Consider the following 24,577-nt stretch of genomic DNA (forward strand, 5'->3'; position numbering starts at 1 on the left):
TATATTATGTAACCATGTAAAACAACATGCAGGATGAGGGAAATACACATCTTTGCATAGTATGTATAAAATCTTTGGATTGCTAAGTAATAATTTAATTACTAGGCTATGCCAATAGAATATAATAATTTTATTAACACTTGGTCAAAGTATGTAAGCATGTTTCTCAGTTTACTAACTGATCACATTAGCCTGGAGTCCAGATCATTTGATTTTTGTGATACTGAGTCCAGATCATTTGATTTTTGTGGTACTGTTGTACAGAGCACAAAATGTGACACACACAAATACACACATATGTACATTCCTAAATGCAATGGGGACAAACTTACCAACAGCTTTTCCCGTGTGAATGTCAAAGGTGAATCCAGGAATATTTCCACATATGGTTTTAAAGTCAGCTGTGGAGCAGACGCGTTTAAAATATCTTTATGCCTTTATTTTCATCAACAAGAACATTGCTATGTTATTCACAGTCAATCATAAGTTATAATTACGTGCATTCGATCACAATGTTTGCTTCTGCAAAGGGACACTCTGGGCATTCTCTATCACTAACTTTTTATTGATCTGAGAGCAGAAGGTAAGCAACATATTTAAAAAGGCAAAACTTCTTTGGCAATTAAATGATACTTTCACCTTATGATAAAAAAGCTTTAATGATGGGCTCAACCTGGGCTGCTGAGATAGCTTGTGAGTAGAAGCTCTTATTGAGCAAGCCTGAAAACATAAGCAGGGGGCATAGAATCCACATATGATTCAGACAATATACAAGTTAATCAATCAATTAATTAATTAGTTAATTAATTAATTAATTATGTAATATACAACTATTGATAAACCATGAATTTAAAAAGGCTGTGATTGCACATGGCACAGTTGTGTGGAAAAGGTTAGGCAATAAAGACACAGGCCAAAGATGACCCATGAATGAGGCGAGATTTTTTTTTTTTTCAAAAATGCCTACCTGCCGGAATGTGAAACTTGAGAAATAAAGGAAACAATTTGCCATGAGATGAAATAAAGACTAAAAGGGTTTTTCTTACCTGTAATTCACCAAATCAACAGAAACTTAAAGGGACAGTGACTTGGAGCAAAATGTTTTAGATGGTTGTTATGACACAAGTATGTGTAACTTCACAGACTACAGTGGTAAAAATGGATATGGAATGTGACTCTAAATGCCATCAATATGAGAGAGTTTCTCAATTCAATGATTTCTAGTAGATTAGCCACTGTCATGTCATGTCATGTCTGTCTGTCTGTCTGTCTGTCTGTCTATCATTTATTTCTCTACCTATCACCTATCTCTCTTATCTATCACTTATCATCTATCTTTATTGATCTATATACTATCTATCTACCACCATCTATCATCCATCCATCTATCATCCACCCATCCATCCATCCGTCCGTCCGTCCATCCATCCATCCATCCATCCATCCATCCATCCATCCATCCATCCATCCCAGCTCATCAGACAGTATGGCTTGCACATGGAATAGTGCCTGCTGTTGTTTATGATCTCATCTTCCAGGGGAGCCATCAGAAAGAGTAAATCCCCTGGTTGGGTTATACAAGTGTCAGGGCTTTGATGTGCATATTGACCAGTCCCCCAAACCTAAGCCCCTCATTTCCTTTCACTGAAAAAAAAAAAGAAAGAAAAACAGAAAGAAAGAAAAGTAATCCTAGACTTTGACTTATGAAGCTTTATAATCGAAAAGCGTAAGGATGCTTCCACTTCCTCTTATGGAATACAGATGGGCAAGAGAAGTCCAAACACACCCGTCAAAGCTGCCTCGATGTGAAGCCAAAGTGCCCCTGCCCGACTCACTCTTTGAACGCTTGGTCTCTAGCTTCACATCTGCCACTTTAAGGCTGTGGAGCAGTCAGAGGTTGGGCATGCTGGGTGGAGGTCAGCCAGAAGGGGTTGTCTTTAGGGGGTCATACCTGCGCAGAAGGTCATACCTCCTGCCTTTGTCCCATGCCTCCTGATCTTTGCCCTGTGCACAAGCTGGTGCTTTATGCTCTGTTACTCTGGACCAAACTGCTCTGCTTGGACTTTGCCTGCACGATGGGTTGTGACTTTCATCTCTCACAAGGGTCCATCAGCTATTTCGTTATAGTGATGAAAAGGGTTGTCTACCCCTCTCTCCTTGAATTCGTTTTAGCATCCTCATAACTCAAGCGTTTGAACGTATGTGTGTCAGTACTTGACGATGCATGCGCAATCTGCTTCTCATCTGTCCTCCCTGTTCAACTTCAGGTGTCTGTAGCTGTGAGAAATTACCATTCCCTACTCCATAGAAGGTCTATACAAAGTAATTAAAAGGCAAGTGGTTGCTACTCTTGTCTTCATGATGGTTCGTTCACTTTTTCTTTCAATGGATTTTGGGGTAGTGAAAAATCCCCCATTGCTGGGCTGGACACAGGCCTTAGTGGTCAAAGGCACTGTCTGTTCTTCTGCCTTCAGTTCCCAACACCCACATGGCAGACCACAACCACCTATAACCCCAGTTCTTTGAGACTCAAGGTCCCCTTCTGGCCTCTGCAGGTACCAGGCACGGAAATACATAAAGGAAAACACCCATGTACATACAATATTAAAATAATTTTAAAATGTAGCCATGTAAAGGTTCCTTCTTTGTGGTGAGGGAAAGTGCAGAAGGAGCACATTAATGGGTTGTTCTATGCAGCTTTTTCATGAAATGCTTTAACATCTTTCAAGCAAAGTTTCATTAAAATATGTTTTTAGCATATGTTTCAAGATGTAATTTAAACAACTATTAAAGTTGGCAGCTTTTAGGTTAATTTGTACCTTTCATGTTGAACACAGTGATAAACAGTAGTTTTTCAATAAATTCATTTTGAATGAATGAATGAATGGCCAGTCTTGTTTGATAATGACTATAAATAGAGCAAGGCTATAAGCTCTTAACAACGGTACCTCTTTTCAAGATTTGGACATCATCGGACATGTCTCAGGAGTTACTGTTTGGCTCCCAAAGTGTGTCATGTCCTTTGGGAAATCAAGCTTCCTGGATCTTTCTGGGAATGAACATCTCTGGCTATAGTACACACCCACCGTTACAGTGTGTCACTGACAAAGCTTTCCTCAGAGCATGGCTGCTTACCTGTCCCTGGCGTAGGGCATGGCTCACAAGGTTTGTTCCAGGCTTTGCCAACGTTATATGTGCAACAGCACATCCTCTTTGTCACGTTAAAAGGCAACTCGTTTTCACACGTGGTCCCATTGTAGCTTCTGTAGCAGAAGCTTTTCCTCATGTCTACGAGGAGAGAAATTGGTCAGCTAGGCAGCCAGAGTGGGGAGCCAGCTTCGGCTAAGCAACTTGTTGTCAGCCATCTGTCCTGAGTGATAAAATTCTGGAAAACATCTATTATAGTCACTGTTTTCCGATGGGATATCTCTTGCTTTTAGGCAAGGCATTTTGTGGATAATTTTTCACAGGTGACATTTTTGTCATGTTTTCTCTACTAAAATATCCACATAATTGAAAAAAAATTCATTAATTAATCGAATTGATAAAAGAGGTCACAGTTGAAATTTAGATGCCTGCTCATCTATACAGATGCGTTTTTACAAACACAGAGTCAGACTTGTCTAAGATTTGTAACTCTTTAATGCTTGATGCTCTATTTTCTTAAACCTCTGATGTGCAGGGCCGCAGTTCAAAGGACTCTGAGATACTTCCTCACTCAGAAAGACTTAGCTTCCAAACTTTCTGGACCAGCAGTTCAGAGAGCAGGTGCAAAGCCAGCAGGCCTGATTCGGGTCATTCACCTCGGTGAGGGCTACTGACCCATGCAGTTGTGTCCCCCGTTGACCTGCATGTACTCAGGGGGGCAGATGCAAGTGTAATTGCCCAGGGTGTTGTAGCAGGTTCCAGGTCCGCATACACCGGGGTGGGCGAAGCACTCATCAATATCTGTGAGGGCAGGAATGTCTGTGAGTCAAGACTGCTCTATGAATTTATACAGTGTAGCCTATTAAACGGATCGCAGGTGATTCCCTAAGATTCAGAAATAAAAAAAAAAGAAAGACCCCCAGACAACATGTTTACATCTATACGCCACAAGAACACATTTCATTGAGATTGAAAAAAAAAAAAGATGAAAAGCTCCTAGCCCTAAAATTACTATGAATCACAAAAATAGACTAAAGAGGCAAAAACAAATTTGCCTCCTGCCTGTTTACATTTGTAGAAATTCACATTCTCCAAGAGGAATTTCTTTGAAGTCTACTTCTCCCCACCCCCTATGCCATTTGAATTAAATTTTAACAGGGACTTTAAATTGAATTCAGGCTATGAGATCCTCCTTTCAAATTAGAAGCCTCTCACAGGTTCTCACTGCAGGGTAGCTACTGGTTCTTTTCCTTATTAAATTGCATTTCTTTCTGATGCATTTGACTAACAAGTTCAAAACTTGAACTTGAAGCAATAACAGTTGTCTACAAATAAAACTATAACTGGTATGTGACAAGGGTTGGGGGCAGAAAGAATATGTACAACATTCTAACTTCTTTATATTCTATCCAACATTTAGAAATTAGTGACAGATATTAACTCAGAATCACATTTAAGTTTCCCTGTTGCTACTTAAAATTATTGTCAGTGCTCACTACCTTCATATTATAATTCTAGTTTTAATTTATGTCTCACCAATCCTTTTACTCAGAAAAAAAATGTCTCAGTAAATCATTGCAAATGAGCCACAGATTGGATTTATCACTATACAAATGACGTTGCTCCAAAAAGAAAAAGGAAAAGCTATTAACAGTCTCAACAGTCCACTCCTGAAGGATGCAGGACCAGGAGGAAAGACCCTGTGGTAGGGAACAGCCCAGGCTTCCTCACCTTCACAGATTCGGGTTTCTTCACTGAGGTAGTAACCCTGTGGGCACTCACACTGGAAACTCCCAAAAGTGTTGATACAGTTTCCACCCTGGCAGAGCCCTGGTAACTCCTGACATTCATCAATGTCTACAAGAGGAGACAGTCCATTAATGATAAAAATCATGACCGGAGAATCAACACTGCAGCTTTCAAACATGATGTCTTGTATCAGGACAGACATCTGTGCACCTAAAGGAATGAATGCCCTTAGGTGCTGGGTTTATTCCCACTGTGATTTTCTTGCCTTTGTTGCAGGCCTGCTGTTTTCTGAGGAGAGTAATGGAAGCAAGCTGTGGGTAATTTGCTGGGGACAATGTAACAAGGGTTTCTCTGCCCAACAACTGAACACCAGATGCCAGGAATGGATCGCTACTTCTTGGTAAAACTGTTGCTTAGCATGTGTATCACAGACTTCCTACCTGCAGTTGCCCATGAATCCTTCTAGCACAGCTTCCCACTGACTTCCATCCTGGGTCCCTGCATCCCTCTAACCACATAGCATCCAGCAATCACCTTACCTTCTAAGATGATCGTGATGGGGTTTGGCCTAAAGCCCTCGCCTCCAGGACACAGGGTATAATACTCGGCTGCAGAACAATGGAAAACAAGAGGTTTGGTTCGTGAATCCCTGCGGTTGAGAAAATCACTGCCAAGCTCAAATCACACATCCTCAGGGGTGTCTGTATTCTATTCTCTTAAATACCTTTGTAATAATGTATATCACATTTTTTCCAAAGTATCATTACTTCAATGACATGCAATAGGATAACAAAGGCCATTCGTTTAATTTGTTTCTTTTTTAAAGAAGGCATTTCCTTTTAGATAATTCATATCACAAATATTTTGGCATGTTAATAAAAAAAATGCCAGGAGTCTGTAGTACAAAGGTCTGGGTCCTGTACACATCAGAACACGTGTTTTCTCTTAAAGTGCTTTGTGACTGACTTCAGGATACACTTCACTTATGAACCTGAACTAACAACCTCCAAGAAGGCCTGGGCACAGCCTTCATGTGTGATACCATGCATAATCGCTATTATGACCATTCAGATTGGATTGTGGTTAAAATGATTTTTTTAAAGAGAGAAACATAAGAGAAAAAAAATTAGGAAGGACAGAACCAAATTCCTTTTCTATAAAACACTCTTGGCAGACTTCAGCTTAACCATTGACACAGTCTCAGGCCACGCCTCCCACTGCCCAGAGTCCAGGGATACAATAGCAACTTGTTTCTAGATCCCATGAACAGAAGTATTTCCTTCCTCTTTGTTCCCTACTTACTGCTGTTTACAGGTGGGCAGGTCTCACAGGGGTTTCCCCAGGCCTTCCCCAGGGAGCAGCAGCAGGAGGAGCGACTGACACCCACTCCGACCTCTGTGTTGCAGGACAGACTCCCATCTCCTCGAGGACCAAACTTCAGGTAACAGTTGCCCACGCGGTTGTCTGCAGAGCAACAGAAGAACTTAATGTGGTCCCCACCATGGGGGGAAATCCTCAGGGAGACATTCAAAGGACAAAGTTCAAGGTTTTGCATGCTGACAGGAAAGATACATCCTAGTTCCTGGCACAATACAATCTCTCGCTATAAACTTCGGCTTTTGAACCTCACAAGACGAAGTCAACCATAAGAGATGGTGACAAGCAGTCACTAGAAACCACAGAACAATTTCCAGATATTCGTGCTGTAAATAAGACAGCGAGGCGGTTCTTTCGGGGGCACTCTGGAGATTCCAAATAGGGTAGATAGAAGAGAAACTGGGGTATTACTAATCTGCATCATGAGTTTGTGAAGAAGTGGAGACACACCTCAGAGATGTAACCAAGTCTGTAGCATATTAACAGTCTCAGTCTGGCCTTTCACCTGCATCCTCTGATAGCTTTATTTTAATCTTTACCATGACATTTGCAGATTGTTCAGAGTTTGTCAGACCACATATCTGAACCCTGCCTCTAGACAGCACACCTCCTCCCAGCCCCACTCTGTGACCTCAAGTTCAAAAGTACTCTCACAAGTCTTGTGAGTTCTAAACCTTTCAGCTTATTTCTTCCTTAGTTATTTCCAAGGCAATACACCCAACAGCCAAACTGGACACTCCTTCTTCCGTTCCGCTTCTCCAGTTTTTGGGATTTGCAAGCAATGCAACTTTCCGTGTTTCCAGCTGCCCAGCCTTGCCTCTCTTTCTAATCCCTTACCCATATTCCCCTTTCACACCGTAATAATGAGGTCTGATAGCTTTATCTTCAAGATGCATTTGACTACTAATGTCACCGATGCCTTTTCCCCTTAGCCTGGATTCCAGATATCAGCATCTTTTTAAATCTAGGTTATTGCAATGGTGTCCTAACTCGTATCTCAGCTTCCATCTTTGGCCCAAGTCCAGTCTGTTTTTGCCTTTGTGGCCAAAGTAATTCTTCAAGAGAACTATATCGGGCCAGGCCACCCCCACCCAAGAGGTCTCATCCCAACCAGAGTATTTTGAAAGTTTTTATGAGTCCACAAAGTGCCTTTCACTTCTGGCTGCACACACACACACAGCCGTCTGGCTGCTTCTCCTTCTTATACTTCATTTATTTCTGTTGCCAAGTCCTGAGTACAGAGAACAGAGCTAACTCATGGTCCCTCTCCGGCTAGGCTTGAATTCATTCAACATTCCTTCCTTTCTATTTCCCCTTTTCAAATCTTCATTCTCCATCCCTGATTTGCTTTTCCTGCTGGACCATTCAAATGACCTGCTAGTAGCTTTTGCAGGTGCTCTCATAAAAACAGCTTTTAATGTGTCTATTTAAAGTGTCAATAAATGATATTTTTTCATGTATCTGAAATTTAGTGTCTAATCACACTTTCTCTGTGGACAAACCGTATGAATTCTATGATGTTCAAGTGCTTATAATTAGACTCTAACACACACTCCTCCTGCCTCAGTTTCCTGACGGCTTGGACTGCATTTAAAAAAAAACTGCAATGTTTATTAAATTGGTTTCTTAATCTGTATCACCACAAATCTTATACACATCTATGAAAGAGTCGGTGTGTTAAGAGTTGGTTTTGGCTTATGCAACTTATGGTTCATAGGTTCTTCAGAGGTAAAGATCATTGTCCTATAATCTCTACATTTAGGGGGTCCTTTCTAGTATTTTAAAGTAATTTTTAAAATAGAGTTTATAGAAAAGCAAATGTGTATGGAAAGAATCATTGGTTATTTTAGTAAGGACTTAGTCATTACTCACACATTACTCTACTACTTCCTTTCTTGGTTTTGTACTCAAAATTATCCTGTGCAATTACTTGGAATCATCTAGATGTTTCTTAAGGGAAGAAGCTGTTTTTCTATAAATGAATTATAGAAAATATACATTCTCAAGAATTTACTGTCAAGAGAGTTTAGATATTCAGCTCTATGTGATTCTATTTACTTCATTTAGCTTTCACTTACCAACGCAACCCACACCAGTGGGGTTCAGCTGAAAGTCAGGCGGGCAGTTGCATTCATAGCGACCGGGCGTGTTCACACAGAGGCCATTGACACAGTTTATGGGATCTGCACACTCGTCAATGTCTGTGAACATTTAAGATGACCCTGTTACCATCTGTACTTCTATATACGATGTGCTAGTCTAAGGATGGTGCATGCATACATGGTTCATCTCTGTCTCTGTTTGTCTGAATCTGTATCTGTCTCTGCCTCTGCCTCTCTGTCTCTGCACCCCCGTGTGTGTGTGTGTGTGTGTGTGTGTGTGTGTGTGTGATTTTGCAGAGTGTAGGAGGAAACAACAGGATTATATATATTATATAGTCCTGGCTCACTTGAAATTCACTGTGTAGAAAGTCTTGGAACTCATAGAAAATTATGATATTTTCAACAATGTCATTTAATATCCTATTATATAAGCAATAACTAAAAGTTGTAATTCCGAGGAAGAAAATGTATCTGCTTAAAAAAAAAAAAAAAAAAGAAAAAAAAAGAAGAGAATACAATGAGAAGCTGGAAAGGGTCCGAATCACTCTTCAGCCCAATAGAAGTTCACTGAGATGCACATGCCGTGGTTCTAATTAATTTTGGTATGTGATGGCTTTTATTTTCATGGTTATTTATAGTAAATTGAAAAAAAAATAAGAAACACGATATATATGTAAAAATTCATATATATGCATATGTGATTATTATTTTTGCTGTGAATGATGAAGCTGCTTAGCTAAACACAGATAGGTTTCAGAGGAGAAAGCGAGTGTATCAGCGTGTACTTTACTTTTTTGGAAATACTCGCAGCCTAATGAACAGGTGATCCATGAAAACTCTGAGGAGCCTATATCCTTAGCATGGGACACTGTTGCCAAGCAACAGAACACAGCTGACCCTGGTGTCGTTACCTGTACAGTTTCCTCCTGTCCTGTCCAGTTCATAGCCATCGTCACAGATACAGTGAAACATCCCGGGCAAATTGTTACACGTCCCAAAGACACAGATATTTTGGAAGGAGCATTCATCGATATCTAAAGAAAAAAAATAAAAGAAAGAAAGGCCATCTCTTGTTTACAAAGATATTAAAGTTTTTAATACACAACCATGTATTTTTCTAAATTCTCAGATATTTTCGAGCAGTCACATTTTTTCTCTGTTGTTTTATCCCCCTAGATAAATAGTCTAAATGGTAAATATGTCTTATCTGTAGGATAAGAAAGATATAAAACAAGTGCTGTTTTGGCTCAATGGGTATCTTATACTCCACCCCCCACCCCGTCTGCAGTGTTATCAACCTAATTTAGAGATTCTCACATGCTAGGCTAGAGTTTTATCACTGAGCTACACCCTTAGACCTGCCAATCTAATATTTTAACTATTTAAATTACAATATTCTCAAATAGGAAGAACCAGCTTAGGCAGTACTAGCAAGATACAAAAACTAAACACCAACCCATCAAATGAATGACGTTTTAAAAAGGGAAAACAAATGAAAGATTCTACATGGTGAGGGTCAACACTACACATTTTATAATAAAAATTACATAACACTAGATATTAAATACATTGGTAAAACGTCTTTAATATTTTTACGATTTCATTAATTTTATAATCTGAAGTATTGCCACCAAATCATTTATAAACATTTACAGAAGAATGCTGTTCCTTATACCATGAAGTAACATTTTATTATAACACCTCTACTAACAGAGCTGGAGAGGTGGCTCTGCAGTTAGTAAGACTGCACTGCTCTTCCCAAGGACCTGAGTTTGATCCCAAGAAGCCACCCTGAGTGGCTCCCAACCACCTGTTAATCCAGCCTCAGGGATTTGATTCCCTCTTGTGGGCTCCATGGGCACCCTCACTCTCATCTGTCCATGTAATCAGAGTGAGAGACTCACAATGTATATTTCCACTAGAACCACACATTCAGCTAATAAAGCTATTTCATGAGGCTGAAGCCCAAGGGCAGTAAGTGAAGTTATCACTCTTACACGCACGTGTAAACAAAGGCACAGTGCAGAGTACACACAGAGCTGCAGAAATGAAGTGTTTGTACCCACAAAAGAGGGTGGAGAGTTTAATATGTAAACTGCCCAATAATTGAGAGAGTGCAGTCCACCCATGGCATTAGATTAGAAAAGTCATTCTTTTTATGTAAATTTTAAATATTACATTTATTTATTTAGAGAGAGAATGTGTGTGTATGTGTGTGTGTGTGTGTGTGTGTTTATGTACGTGTGTGTGTATGTGCTTTGTGGAAATCAGCTCTCTCCTTCCACCACATGGGTTCCACAGACAGGCCTCATGTTATCTTGTTGACAAGCACCTTTACTTGCTGAGCTATTCTTCAAATTTCATAGACAAGTCATCTCAAACCACTGTTTTGAAACAGTTGTATCTTAAATTTAAAAGGGTCCTCTGGCCGTTGAAAATAGATGCACTAATTTGTTTCAACTGTCTTGGGTTTAAGGTGCTGTTTAGGTTGTGTTCAAAGTTCGGCTAATATTCAAATGTATCTTGACTTTGCCGAGACAAGAAAGCTGTCCTCTAAGGAGAAAGAGCGATGACTTCTTCATGAAGGGTGCCGTCCAACTGTTGGTAGTCTGTGTGGGAGGGGAGAGAATGGCATCTTCTTCCCACTCTTAAGTGAGCTTTATCAAAAGCATCCCTTTATCCCAATGGGGAATCTGTATAAGGGTGGGGTATGTAAACACACCGTCTTGAGACCATCAGTACTCAGAAATCCAAAGGATACAGAATGTACTTCTAACAAATCCGAAAAGAATGTCATCTTCCCTGATGTCCTCTACCTACCACATGCACAGATGCGATCCACACTGCTGGACAGTTGTGCAGTCCTCACAGCTTTTAAGCCATACGCTTTCTCTCATGGCCTACGTCTGGGGGTGGGGCATGGGAGGCTTGGCTTTGGGCTTCCCCAATACAGTCTGTGTTTGGTTGGTACTGATGATACATTTGTATGTCTGTGCTGGTACTTAGCTTTTACTTCACACTATGACATAAAAAAGGCCTAAGATCTGTTTCATTTTATCATCTTTGCCCTATGGTTAGCATTATGAGGAAAAGGAGAAGAGGAGGAGCCCAAGTTGAAGTTGAGGGCTCACCAATTTTTTTTTTTTTTTAAATTTTTATAGTGTCTGTGTGAATGACAAATTTTGTTGGAGCTCCATGGTCTCACAAAAAAAGCTAACTTATCTTCATTCTTCACTCCTGTTGCATTCTCTATTGCATGTTGATGGCCCAAACTACATGCAATGTGAAATGAATCTCTAACTGGAGAGAGAGAGAATCCAGATTTCCTCTCTTGGACAGATAGCATTCTGGACAGGAAGCACCATTTTTAGGAAAGAGAGATGATTTGTTTGGTTTTACTCCTGAGCAGAGGTGAACAATTCCTTGATGGATGTGTGAGGCTCCTAGTCTCAGACATATACAGCACAGACTCAGACACAAAGGGAAACTTGCTGAGCGTGATAAATACTAACGGCCAAAACAGGCAATAATCGATCAACACTTAAAAATTGAAGAGGCATGTCACATGTCATTCATTGAGTAACAGGAAAGGAAGAAAGAAAATCATTTCGAAGTGGGAGGAGGAAGGAGAGAAAGAGGAGGGGAGAAGGAAGAAGAGGAAGAAAAGGGAAGGGGGAGGAGGAAGAGGATGAGGAGGAGGGAAAGGAGGAGAGAACGAGAAGTAGGAAGAAGAGAAAGAGGAGAGAAGGAAGAAGAGGAAGGAGAGGGGGTGAAAAAAGAAGAGGAGGAGGAGGGGAGAAGGAAGAAGAGGAAGAAGAAGATGAGAGGGGGAGACAGGGCCAAGCTTCCAACTATTGGCTCTTGGCCAGAAAAATTTCATAAGCGATGAAAGCCAGCCTCCCTCATTCCACAGAATAATCCATGCCTAAATGAGCAGCTTTTACATGTGCAGCATGTGCTGTGTTTTCTGCTTCCAGGTGGAGCCCGTTCCACGGCTTCCTTCACTATGGCTGATCCAAGTGGAAAATGAATTGGGGGCTTAGGGACCCACCTTGGCAGGACCTGCTGTCTGAGGCTGGGGTGAAGCCCATCTCACATTCACAGCGGTAAGCTCCCGGGACATTCAGACACTGGCCATTCTCACAAAGGTTTATGTTTTCCGCACACTCATCGACATCTGCGGATGAAAAGACATCTCCGTTAAGTTCCAAATTGTGCCACATGCTTTGGTCCCTGATAAAATCAGTTTTAGTGGCTGGAGTTGGTGCTCATTTACTATGAGGCAATGATTTACCCCATTCACTAGAGTTGGGATGTGCGGCCTGAACGCAGAGACCCACAGCTAGAGTTTATATTGATGGGATTTCTCCCAGTTCTCCTTCATACCATTGATGAATCAGTATTAAAATAGTATTAGTAGATATAATACGTTGGAATCACAGAAACGCACCTTCAGGCTTTCCCTAGTGGCTTAGAGAAAATTAGAGACACTGCAGAAACAAAGTTTCCTTTTAGTCCCTAACATCTGATTAAAATTACATAGGCAGACACTCTTTCATAGACTTTCCAAATGATTCACTTAATTCTCTGAAGCAGCCAAGAGAAGAAGGAGAGGAATCAGTGTTTACTGAGCCAGGATCTGTGGCTGTTACCTGGCATGCGTCTTTCTTTCATCGAGCTTACCAGGTGTGTCCAGACTGACAGCCAACCGAGCTGCAAGGGTCCCCTTGAACCCTATTCTCATTGCAGATGTGTTTGCCATCAAAACCCTTCTTTCTCTGACACTACAGCACACACAAAGTCCAGGAAATACAAAGTAGCCAATGCTTTAAAGAGAAGGAGTACTAAGTTGACACACTTTCTGAAAAGGGCACCCTGAAACATGAGTTCTGCACTCTGTGTGAACTAGTACAGACTTAGTATTATGACTGTGAGATTAAAGTGTGATTGAAGATCAGCTCATAAAGCAGAGGTGATTTTCTTGCCTAAAAGGATGACCTAGTCTTATACATGTGTCTAATGACACAACACTTCACCCTTGAGCCCTGGGGAGGGGCATGAGTGAAACAGCAATCACTTTGGACTGTCTCTTCCCGTGCAGTTTCCTAAGCCCTTCACTTGGATTATTGCTTTCAAAACTCTGAGAAGAGGCAGCTTTGATGTCCTATCTTTGAAAGACACATTACACATCACATCTCATCTTCGAGAACTGAGAAGTTCCCGGGATCATCCACTTAGTGATAAAAAGTGTTAAGGTCACCATTCCTACTTTAAGACGAGAAGGGCTGAAGTCACATAGGCTACTATCTGTGGAGATTTACAGCTGGGGAAGCTGGGAGATCCTGTGGACGCAGGTGGTCTTATTCAAAGCCCGAATTTTCCTGACCATTGCGTTATAAAGCAGTAATAAATAATGACAGTTATTAACAGAACAGGAAGTGACATATGCCATTACTTTAAAACGTCCAAACATGGCACAGAAGCCTTGGCGGGCTTCTGTGCTTAATGGATAAAGAAAGGTAATGCTGTGCCCATTCACAGGCCAAGCACAGACACCAAAAACAGTCACTTCAGTCTTCTCTGTGCTTTTCTTAAAACAAGGAGGGCACATTTGGTGTTCTGAGATGGACAAGTGGGAGTGCATCTCGGGTCTGTCACTCACCTGAGCACGTAAAGCCGTCTCCCGTGAAACCTTCTGAGCAGGCACATCGGTATGAGCCTGGGGTATTGACACACTGGGCGTTTATGCTGCACTGGTGGGTTCCATTCGCACACTCATCCAGATCTGTGTGGCAAGCAAGCACAGCCAGAAGATCAGAGAGAAGATGGCACAGTCTAAGGCAGGGGAAGGGTTTGGCTTGTGGAGATTCTGAGCCAGTCCAATAGGACTTTGGTTTAGCTTATCTGGAAATGCACTGCTCAAAGTCCCCAAGATTTTAGGTTCATAACCCAAAATATTCCTGCCAGAACTGTGGCCCCAGCTACCGAGCCAAGCACTGTGGGAAGTATTTAAGAAAAACTGGACTCACATTTCACTCTGTCGTGGCCTTTTACCACTGGCTCCTTTATCACTGGAAGAGGATTTGCTTAAGATAACAATGATCTTCCCAAGAATCAGCACATAGTTTTACAGTTATTTTGGAAGGCAGCTGTGCTCACCACTAAACCACCTACACTTAAACTGACTTTGTAAGAAGGGAAGAGAGACATAGCTTTTGATCTCATGGAACTAACAGGCTCCCAGAAAAGATGAATGTCAAATGCAGAACAGAAAGAATTATGTTTTTTTTTTAATGTACTATTACGAAGGGTATAGAAACAACCCAATTTGGATTGCGTGGAACAAGGGAGGCCCCTTGAGAAAGCATGTTTTAATCAGCCTCAGACCCCCTCCTCCAAGGATGAGGGAACCTGACATCAATGAGTAGAAGAGAGAAGAGTGCTTCTCATAGCAAGCAGCACACACAGGGCCACCAGAGAGCAAAATTACAGGATGTGGCATCACAGCAGTTGGAGAGGAAAATCACAGCACAGGGGCCAGAGCAGTGGAAACCAAAGCTAGAAAATTCTGCGGGTGTTGGGATTCTGTAAACCCCACCCCTCAGTGACCTGGCAATAGCCAGGTATGTTCTGCCCCAGTGACCTGACACTATGAAAGGGGCTGCTTGCCCCCTCCTCTCTCTCTTGCTCTCTTGCACAGCCTTGCTCTCCCCCTTACCCCTCCTCTTCCCTTTCCCTTACCCCCTCTCCCTCCACATGCTCATGGCCAGCCTCTACTCCTCTATTCTCTATTCCTCTCTTCTCTCTCTCTCTCTCTCTCTCTCTCTCTCTCTCTCTCTCTCTTTCTGGTTCTACTACCCTCTTAACTCTTCCATGACTTGAATAAACTCTATTCTGTACTATACCGTCCTGTGGCTGGTCCCTCAGGAGGAAGGGATTCCCAACATGCCCCCCCCCAGGCATCTTCCTTGCCTCCAGGCCTCTATAGGCCATATCCCTCCCACCACTCTCTTCATCCTTTTCCTAACAGCAGGTACTTGGAAACCAGGGTTTCTCCTAAAGTCTAAGAGTTAAGTTGTGCAAAGAGGCTCAAGGGTTCTGCCACTTTAAATATCTGAAGGATAAGTTTTAGGAGGACCTTGGAGCTCATGTGGGGGTGGGAGAGGGGAGGAGGGGAGGACGGAGGAGGAAAGGGAAGAGGAGGGATGGGGTGATGATTGAGGGGGAAGGTAACAGAGCAAGTAGGGGGAGCGAGGGGGAGGAGAAGGGAATGACTGAGCACTGAATGAAGATGGAAATGAGAAATGGGTATAGGAGCTGGGTTCCTGAGCCCTGCAATCGCATTGTGGGGCTGGTGTGGGGCTGGTGGGTATGTGATAGTTGGTGGGGCTGACAGATTGACTTGAACATAAATGGAAACAACAAAACCACCCCCTCCAAAAATACCCCAAATCAAAACACCAAACCAAAACAACAGCAACAACAAACTATCAGGCACAAGGGAAACACCCAGGAATGAGGACAGGCATGGAAAATCATGAGATTACACTAGTGGGGAGGCTGGCCTGGAAACCGGCTTCCATTAGACCCGGGGAAGCCCGTGTAGGGTTGTCGCACTGCAAAGTCACTTGGAAACTCTGGCAATACCTAATCTGTAAATTGGCTTTAAATGTTTGACACGTATGAAACACTTGGCAGGACAGGCAGGTTTTACTCAAATTATTTCACATTGTTAGGAGGTGATATTGAGGGTTCCTGTTTTAATCCTTACTGTGGGCCCATAAGCTTTACTGAGCCCTTGGCATGGGGAAGTCAGCTCAGATGGCTTTTTTTTTTTTCTTTCTATTTTAAATTGACCGGGGTAGTTGACACCACCTGGAACTATTCTTTGCTATTATGGCATTCGTATATTAAACAGTTCTATGAATGACACCCAGGCTAACATCCAGTCCCCTGCCTCAGGCTTCAACTCAAGAATTCCAGCACTCAGGGAGAAAGATTTCCCGAGTTCCCCTTTTCAAGTTTCTTGGAATCCAAGAAAACACTCAGGGTTGCCTGCAAGAACTGTTCTATCTGCTAAGATGTTGACCTCCTCTCATCTCAAGGACACATGAGAAGCCCCTCTGTGTTCTCCATTTACTTCCCTGGCTCTCACTCCACACCGACGGCTCTGTGTACGGACTGGGACAATACATCAGCCATGTTTTTCACGGTAAAGCCATTTAGATCACTGGCTGTGCATCAAATGATTTTTACCAAGCAGCATGCATGAAGAGGCAGATGCCAAACATCCTGTTGGATTTTGGCCATTTATATTAAGGCCGAGGAAACGCCCAGGCAGGAATGGTCCCTACAACCAGAGATAGATTTGTTTTAGGAGAGCCTAAAATGGACAGGAACCTGTTCCTGCTGGAGGTGTGTGGGTTAACAAGCACACAGAGAATTGTAGGTAAGGACACCGACCCTTCTTTCTGCCTGCAAACTCACCAATGCATTTGATGCCATTTCCCACCCAGCCTTCTCTGCAGCTGCATTTGAAGCTTCCAGGGACATTCAGACATGAGGCATGCATATCGCAGTTATGGGCGCCAATTTCACACTCGTCCACGTCTGAGAAACCGGGGTGACAAAGAAAAAGATAAAGAAGACAAAGCATGAGCTTAGGATGATCACCTAACTGTACAGAGAAATCACTAATGCTGCCCTTTGTCTTTAGTTCGTTTTTTTATTCTAGTAAGATCTATAACTTCACGGTCTTGACCAAACAAGCTCTTCGCAACAGAAACTTGCTAGCCACTTCCTCCTGGAATGCGAGAGTGCAGCTGTTGTTCCTGGACCTGGGTGTCAGCCCTCACAAGTTACAAAGGCCTAGGCAAAACTCTGTGGAAAGAATATAGGGACTCGTATTTCAGGAGAGATTGTGAGAAAGACTGTGCTACTCTTTTCTATTAATATTTATCGCACATTTTTCACGAAGATAAGAATGGCATTTAAAAAAAAAGTCACCCTTTATTTTAAAAGCCACTACCGTAATATGTATGGCTCCATGGTACAATTGCTTGCTTTGCATGTATGAGCATCTAGGTTTAACTTCCAACACTGCACACACAAAATCAATACTGTACATATATTTAGAGTTTTTGTAAATGGTTACTTATATGTATGCTTTTGTTTTTCTTTTCTTCCTTATCTAAGAATATGTGAAGAATGTTCTCTGTGGATGTGATTTGGAAAAGGACCCACACTTTCCAGAGTGTGTTTATGTTCATAGTAACTATGCAGAAACACACATGTGCGATCTATTCAGGTACACACACTTGTGTGCAGCCTAATGATAGTCAATGGCAGACCAAGGACCTTACAACAGTTCCCTAAGCTTACGAAGTCCAGACATGCAGCTGTGCTTGAATAAGTATGTGGTTTGATGTTAACATGCTGATGAATTCATCTAAGGATCCATTTCTCCAAATGTATCCCCCACAGCAGAGCAATACATGATTGTGTGAAGGAATGTATTTATAACATCTGCACTCCTATAAACTAGGTAGATTGGGTACCCCAAAGCTTTCTAGAATGTGACTTGTATGTTCCAACAGCTCACTGACTACAAGCCGACACTACTAAACGGATGCTGCAAACACTACTGGCTTCTAGCCTCTTTTTTAGTGATGATCACACAACAGACCCGCCCACATTCTCTACCTTTTCCTGGATGGTCAGCTAAAGGGTTTGCTGTAGCCCAAGCTCCTTACTGATGCCTTGAACAAAATGCCATACAGGGACCTTAAAGTGAGCATGCCAGAGACAAGTAGCTCACATCTTGATTGACATTTCCTAGTCCCATCTGTACGTGAGAAATAAAACTAAACGGTAAAAAAAAAAAAAAAAAAAAACAAAACAAAAAAAAAAAAAAACAAAAAACAAACCAACCAACCAACCAACAAACAAAAAAAACCAAAAAACAAAAAACGAAAGGAGACAGAAGATAAAGTGCCTGGGGTGAAAAAGAGGAGTAAAGAGAAGGAAAGAGAGAGGCAGCTGGAGAGGAGCGGGAAGGAGGAAAGGGGACGAGAAACTATGAAAGGAAGGCAGTAAAAGTCCAAATAGAGCCTTAGAATGTGTTATCAGTTTAACATTGAAAGTCAAATGAAACTTTGCATCTTTTAAGCCACTGGTTCTCAACCTGTGGTTCATGACTCCTTTGGCACTGGCACGACCATTTTGTAAAAGTCTTAGACACTGGAAAACATAGATACTTATATTATGATTCACAACAGCAGCAAAATTACAGTTATGGGGTAGCAACAAAGAATTTATGTTTGGTGGTCACCACATCGATGAGAGGCTGTGTTAAGGGCCTGGGTCATCAGGAAGGCTGAGGACCACTGCTTTGATTTCCTACTTTACATGGGTCCTCCACTTGGGCTGCAACCAAGCTGAGCAACTGAATGATGTCGCAAAGATTCCCCAGAAGCAGGGCAGATTCACCACTCCTTCCTCCCTGCCACGTGGCTCAGGCAGTGTGTACCTCAGAGACAATGCACAGCCTAGAGCCAGTTACTCATCACCCCGACAGGCACTTCTCGGTTGACTGGGTCCTGGGATGACGTTAGTTATGAAACCTGGGACTGAGGCCAGGCAGACATGGGTGCAATCCTACCTGTGCATCCCGTGGTCCCCTTCTTCACTGAGTAACCCAGTTGGCAGTGGCAAATGAAAGAGCCCTTTGTGTTCTCACATTCCCCAAACATGCAGATGTTGGGATTCAAGTCGCACTCATTAACATCTGGAAAAGGCATGGTATCATCAGGTTACGATTGTCCATCACCGTAACTTAAAAAACACCTTTTAAACGGAGTGTTAACATGGGGCTGCGATGAACTGACAGAATTTAAAATACAGTTCATTTGAAAGATCCGTCTTGCTGGGTCAATACCTACGTGTCTTTAACGGTTTCTGAAATAAATTTTTCCTTTTCATATTTTTTGCCATTCTGACAAAATGGCTTGGATTTTCAAAGTAACACTGAAAAAGTCTTCTCTCCACGTTTATGGGTGTCTCACGAATGTCTCAAATCATCCCTTGCTGGGGAGCAGTGCTGTGACATGCTATCTTCTCAACATAACGTGGTTATCACACGCATGGACTCACAGCAGCTGAGGTCACTTGCACAAGACCTGCACAAGATCAAGCCAGCAAACATGGCCACACGGATGAGATGGGAGATTTCGAGGTCCCAGCCCCTACTGAGGAGCCATGGTCAGTAGAGAATTGCCGAGGGAGAAAGAACCATTTCTTTTTGGAGGATGTGGCCACTGGTAGAATTCCTGAACTCCGGTAGATGTCTCTACATCTACATTACATACAGACAGCACACAATGAACTCAGAGGCCAAAAAAACAAGACACACAAAGTTAGAGGTGGGGTGGGACATGTTTGAGAGGATATGGGAAGAGAAAGAGATGGGGTAAATATGATTACATTCCACTCTGTATGAAGTTCTCAAGAATAAAGAACAATAAAAATGTATCTTTGAGGGACAATTGATCCGTCTTGATTCATGAGTTAATACTGATCAGATTGTTTTAAAGAGGAAGAAATGAATTTTAACGCCTTGTCATTATTTCATAGGAAACTTTTTCCTTTCCTATCCACTACTTTACCTAGCCTTCCTTATGTTTGTACTGTCTCATGGTGGTTCCCATGAGACAGCCTTTGCCAAAATCTGGATTAACTATTATTTTTTATTGTTTCTGACTACAGTTATTTCCTAGTTCTAGATATATCTTACGTTCATCCTTTACTACTATGTTCAACATTAAATCCAGATCTAAAAAAAAAAAAAGTACTTTTGTTTTCCGATACCCACCGATGCATGTTTTCATGTCCATTGAAGTCATGAAGCCATCGTAACAGAGGCAGCGATACTCCCCGGGAATGTTGGTGCACTGGCCCCCGTCACAGATATCGGGGTTGTCTTCACACTCATCAATATCTGAGGACACAAAGGTAGCCTTCAGTCAGAGCGGGAAATGTCTTCCATCGGTTCCAGATACGTTCTTCTCCACCCAGCTCGACCTGACAAAGTCTGGAGCCACGCTTGTGGCAGAACAACCACAGCATGCTCCTGGCCATACCTGAGCACGACCGTCCGTCCGGCATCAGCGCGTACCCCTCGCTGCAGCTGCACTCGTAGCTTCCTTCTGAATTGGTGCACTGGGTGTCACAGCCCCCGTTCATTATCACACACTCGTCAATGTCTGTGCAAACATCACACAAACACATTAGCTGCCAAGTCCACACCCACACACATCAGCAATGGCTAGCATGTTTTCCCTTTAAACAGGTAATGATTGGCTAGCTTTGGATTTGTCTCTGATTCTATTTGTACTGATTTAAGATTGAACAATTATTTTTCCTTAAGTCCCCATTACTTCCTTTTAAATAGAATTATTTAGTCTACGGTGTGAGGAGTAAAAAGCTCAGGGCTATATAGTACATGTGGAGTTTGCAAAACCAACCAACCTTCTGACTGCTGCTTAGGACTCCCCAGGGCTAGTTTATGTTTGCTGAGGGAGCTTGGCGGTCAGAGAGATGGGGAATGCAGACCCATGTGCCCACCCTTACCTGTACATCCCTGGCGGTCTGGTGTGGCCTGGTATCCAGGATTGCAAGAACACTGGTAGGTTCCAATCATGTTCACACACTTGCCATTTCTACAGAGACTGTCGCTCAGGGAGCACTCATTAATATCTGTGAAAGGCAAACAGAGCCATGCTTTAGGCCAGAGCACAATTACGAGAGACTTTAGGAGCAGGCTTCACCAAAGAGGTGAGTAACCCGAGTAGGAAACAGGCTAATCTGGGCTATTCGGTGAAAATGTTGGGCCCTCTATTCACTGACACCAGATCTTTCTGTTGTGTTGGAAGCATTCCTTTCTCTGTCTAGAGTTTCCAGAATGGAGCTGTATGTTTTTTTTTTTGTTTTTGTTTTTGTTTTTTTTACCAGCTCTTGAAATATGCATGAAACAACTGAGAAATTTTTAATGTTCTTTGATTTTAATTATAATTACAAAGCCACAGCAGCTAGTAACTTATGTCAGAGTGTATGGACATAGCTTATGCCATAAAAGAAGTTTATCACCATTTTATGGGTTTATACTGTTATGCCCGCATGGTCTCCAATAGCTGTTTGGATACAGCCTACACAACTTAAACTATCCCGAAGGAAGATACCAGTTCCAGGGAACAGAGGCATGGCAGTAAGACCCTCACGTGTGTGTTTTCATGGAGCTGTTTATGTGCCTGCATGTGTGGATTTTTGGTCCACAACTCTGAGTTTAAAACAATCTGTGCCTTACAAGATGGACAAATACCTTTTTTTAAAAAAAGTCATGAAAAAATATATGGAATAAATTACTGAATTCCTAGAGAACACACAGAAAAGGGCAGTCTGATGCATTTCTATATCCAAAATGCTCATCAGAAGGAATATGAGTTAGACACAGTGAAAACAGACAGTAACTGGGTGTTACAAGAGGTTGTTTCAGACTCACACTCTTACTTAAAGATGATGCTATATAAATTTATGCTTATATTTATTAAGTGAACACATTTCAAGGCATTTATTGTATAATATATATTGTCCTTTCGAAGAGTGATTTTTTTTTTCATCCATAAGGTTGATGAGCTCTAAGCAGCAGCCAACTAGACTCAGGCTGAGTTTTCTGAATCACTACAACATATTTACCAATATTCTCCAACCACCAGTTCAAACTCTATTATCAACATTTTAAAAAATGCTTGAAGCTTTAAATCCATCCCTCTGAAAAATGTATGCTTAGTGTATTATTTGAGGCTCACGTCATGTACCAGCACAGAAATCTATCTGGCTTGCAAACAAGTGTATGTGCATTGAGGAGCTGTGCTCAGACAGTTCTGAGGAGGAGTTCTCCTGAAAATGATGCCCCCTGGCTACGTGAGTGCTGGACAGCAAGCACGCTAGAACATGGTGAACACGGTGTGGATTTACAGGTGGCAGCTAGAGTGAGGAGCTGCCCCAGCACATCCGGTCATCTTCCTGAACTTGGTTCTAGGAGGAGACCTTGGAGAGTCATAAAGCACCGAGGGAGCTGACATGGTCACATGTGGGTGTGCAGACCTGGGCCAAGCACAAACTTCGAGAGAGCAGGGGAGGATTGGGGAATGAGCAGGTGCTCGGACCGGACAACAGGAAATGGCCTGTGCAGCTTACAACCCTGCCTGAACAATGGGAGGAACTTAGGACCCTGCAGAGAGGTCTTTCCATGGAAGGCAGCCAAGTGCCGAACATTCTAGAAACCGGACACTGGGAATTTGGATTTCCAGGATGCAGTGAGCCACAGGACTCCTGATTTTTCACCCATTGTGCCCAATGGATTTCTTTCTGCGAAGGGGAAGAACTCACCTACACAGTCCTCACGGGACGGCGACAACTCGTGTCCCAGTGGGCAGTCACACTGAAAGCTTCCCTCAGTGTTCACGCAGGTGCCACCCCTACAAAGGAGAGGGTTACGTTCACATTCGTCAATGTCTGAAAGGTAAAAACGTGAGATTCATTAAAGCACCCTGAGGGAAACATATTTACACATATAGCACGGGAGAAGGCATTAGAAGGCAGGCACGTGTCATAAACATAAAGACACACCCAATCAGAAGTGGGATACGCTTTATCTTTATTATGTATCAATATAAAAATTAAGTAACTTTTACAGTTACTACAGTAAACCATTGAAATTTTATGTACAAAATAATGGCTCATAAGAGGTGATTGGTATAACTTTTACTTTATATCACCACAAACATATGTTGTTCTCTGTCATTTTTGTGTTTATAGCTTGAATCCAACTACAAAAACATTCTTAAAACTTTTGAATGCTTACAGTTGGAATGTCCAACTTGTAGCTTTTGGCTCCATGCAGCCCAGCTCACTGGAGGGGACAATGCCCTGTTGCAATGTGAAAAGGTTGGACCCCCTAGAGTGGCAGCATCTTATGTGGTGGGTCTCATAAGTCACTCCCATGAAACAGTGACCCAAACATCTTTCAGTATCACAGCCCTAAGTCATAGCTCTCATGGACCTGGCAAGGTAGAACAAAAATTTGGGGCCAGCACAAGGTTATCCATTTTAAATAAATCCAGCCAAGGGCCAGGATTCGTTCAGTAGGCCTTAGTTGTCGGCACACGCCCTGTCAAGGGTGCCGCCACAGCCCTGAAGCCAGCAGAGGTGCAACAGATGAAGGAAATGGTTGTCAGGCTTCAGGCTAGTCAGGAGGGTCTGGCCATGCTTACCCATACAATTCTTCATCATCATGAAGCCGCTCTCGTAGCCCTCAAAGCACTCGCATTCAAAGCTGCCTGGAGTGTTGACACAGACGCCACTGCCACAGAGGTCAGGGGAGATCCTGCACTCATCGATGTCTGCCCCCGAGTTCAAAAGAAAAATAGGGAATGAGGTAAGAGAGAGCTGGAGGGATGGGGCCTTCTAGGTGAGGGTGCTGCACATTTGAGACGTAGGGAAATCGGGGCTGAAGGTAGCAAGCAATGTTCTGAAGCGATAGGGTGGAGGGGACCAGGCCTTCATCGGGCACATTCCTTCCTCCAACTGTCAAAACTGTCATGGTCAACCGGCAGGCAGGTGGGGCCTGTGTGTCTTTGAATTCTGAAATGCGCCCTTCTCTTTGTGGCTTAGGTGAAGTAATTAAGAATGGTTCACACAGCTCCTATATGGCCCAAGCGAGGAGGCACTGTGGTCACATGGGAGGAAGCCATAGTAATGTTTGGAGATTGTTCCTTCTGTTGCCCCAGCCAAGGATGGGAGCATGTGGAGAAGGAATACTAATGCTGGGCAGAGTTGGTTGGCGGGACACAGAGGTAGCCTCCAAGGCGGACACAGCACACTCCTCAACCAGAGAGTATGCAGACACAGCAGGGTCTTGGAGGGAACCCATTATGGGATCTGTGTCACAGTTGGATGAGAAGTGCTTACTTATCCAACTTTGTGAAACTAAAGAAAAGTTATGTGCTCATATTTTGCTATGTGTTCTATATTACCGTTACACTCATTAGTAGTATATGAGCACTCTCAGAAAGTTTGGAGAAATCTTTCAAACCTGTAACTTATTTTCAGTATAGAAATTAAATCCACTCAAAGCATATTTAAGA

The 24,577-nt window shown here is 42.5% G+C and overlaps 1 protein-coding gene across 1 annotated transcript in view; it reads right to left on the minus strand.

The window, feature by feature from the left end:
• The window catches only part of FBN2 (fibrillin 2), a gene marked incomplete at both ends in the record, with an annotated part of 188,032 nt that overhangs the window by 38,008 nt on the left and 125,447 nt on the right, over nt 1-24,577 (minus strand). Inside the window, 17 exons of the mRNA XM_080919750.1 lie at nt 333-401; nt 3,136-3,288; nt 3,823-3,948; nt 4,879-5,004; nt 5,436-5,504; nt 6,199-6,360; nt 8,352-8,474; nt 9,287-9,409; nt 12,427-12,552; nt 14,038-14,160; nt 16,863-16,985; nt 19,036-19,161; nt 20,245-20,370; nt 20,513-20,635; nt 21,003-21,128; nt 22,821-22,946; nt 23,705-23,833. Of these exons, the coding sequence (XP_080775876.1) occupies nt 333-401; nt 3,136-3,288; nt 3,823-3,948; nt 4,879-5,004; nt 5,436-5,504; nt 6,199-6,360; nt 8,352-8,474; nt 9,287-9,409; nt 12,427-12,552; nt 14,038-14,160; nt 16,863-16,985; nt 19,036-19,161; nt 20,245-20,370; nt 20,513-20,635; nt 21,003-21,128; nt 22,821-22,946; nt 23,705-23,833 (2,079 nt within the window). The remainder of the gene's footprint in view (nt 1-332; nt 402-3,135; nt 3,289-3,822; nt 3,949-4,878; nt 5,005-5,435; nt 5,505-6,198; nt 6,361-8,351; nt 8,475-9,286; nt 9,410-12,426; nt 12,553-14,037; nt 14,161-16,862; nt 16,986-19,035; nt 19,162-20,244; nt 20,371-20,512; nt 20,636-21,002; nt 21,129-22,820; nt 22,947-23,704; nt 23,834-24,577) is intronic.

Source organism: Micromys minutus (assembly GCF_963924665.1).
Source record: "Micromys minutus genome assembly, chromosome: 8".
Taxonomy (NCBI): domain Eukaryota; kingdom Metazoa; phylum Chordata; class Mammalia; order Rodentia; family Muridae; genus Micromys; species Micromys minutus.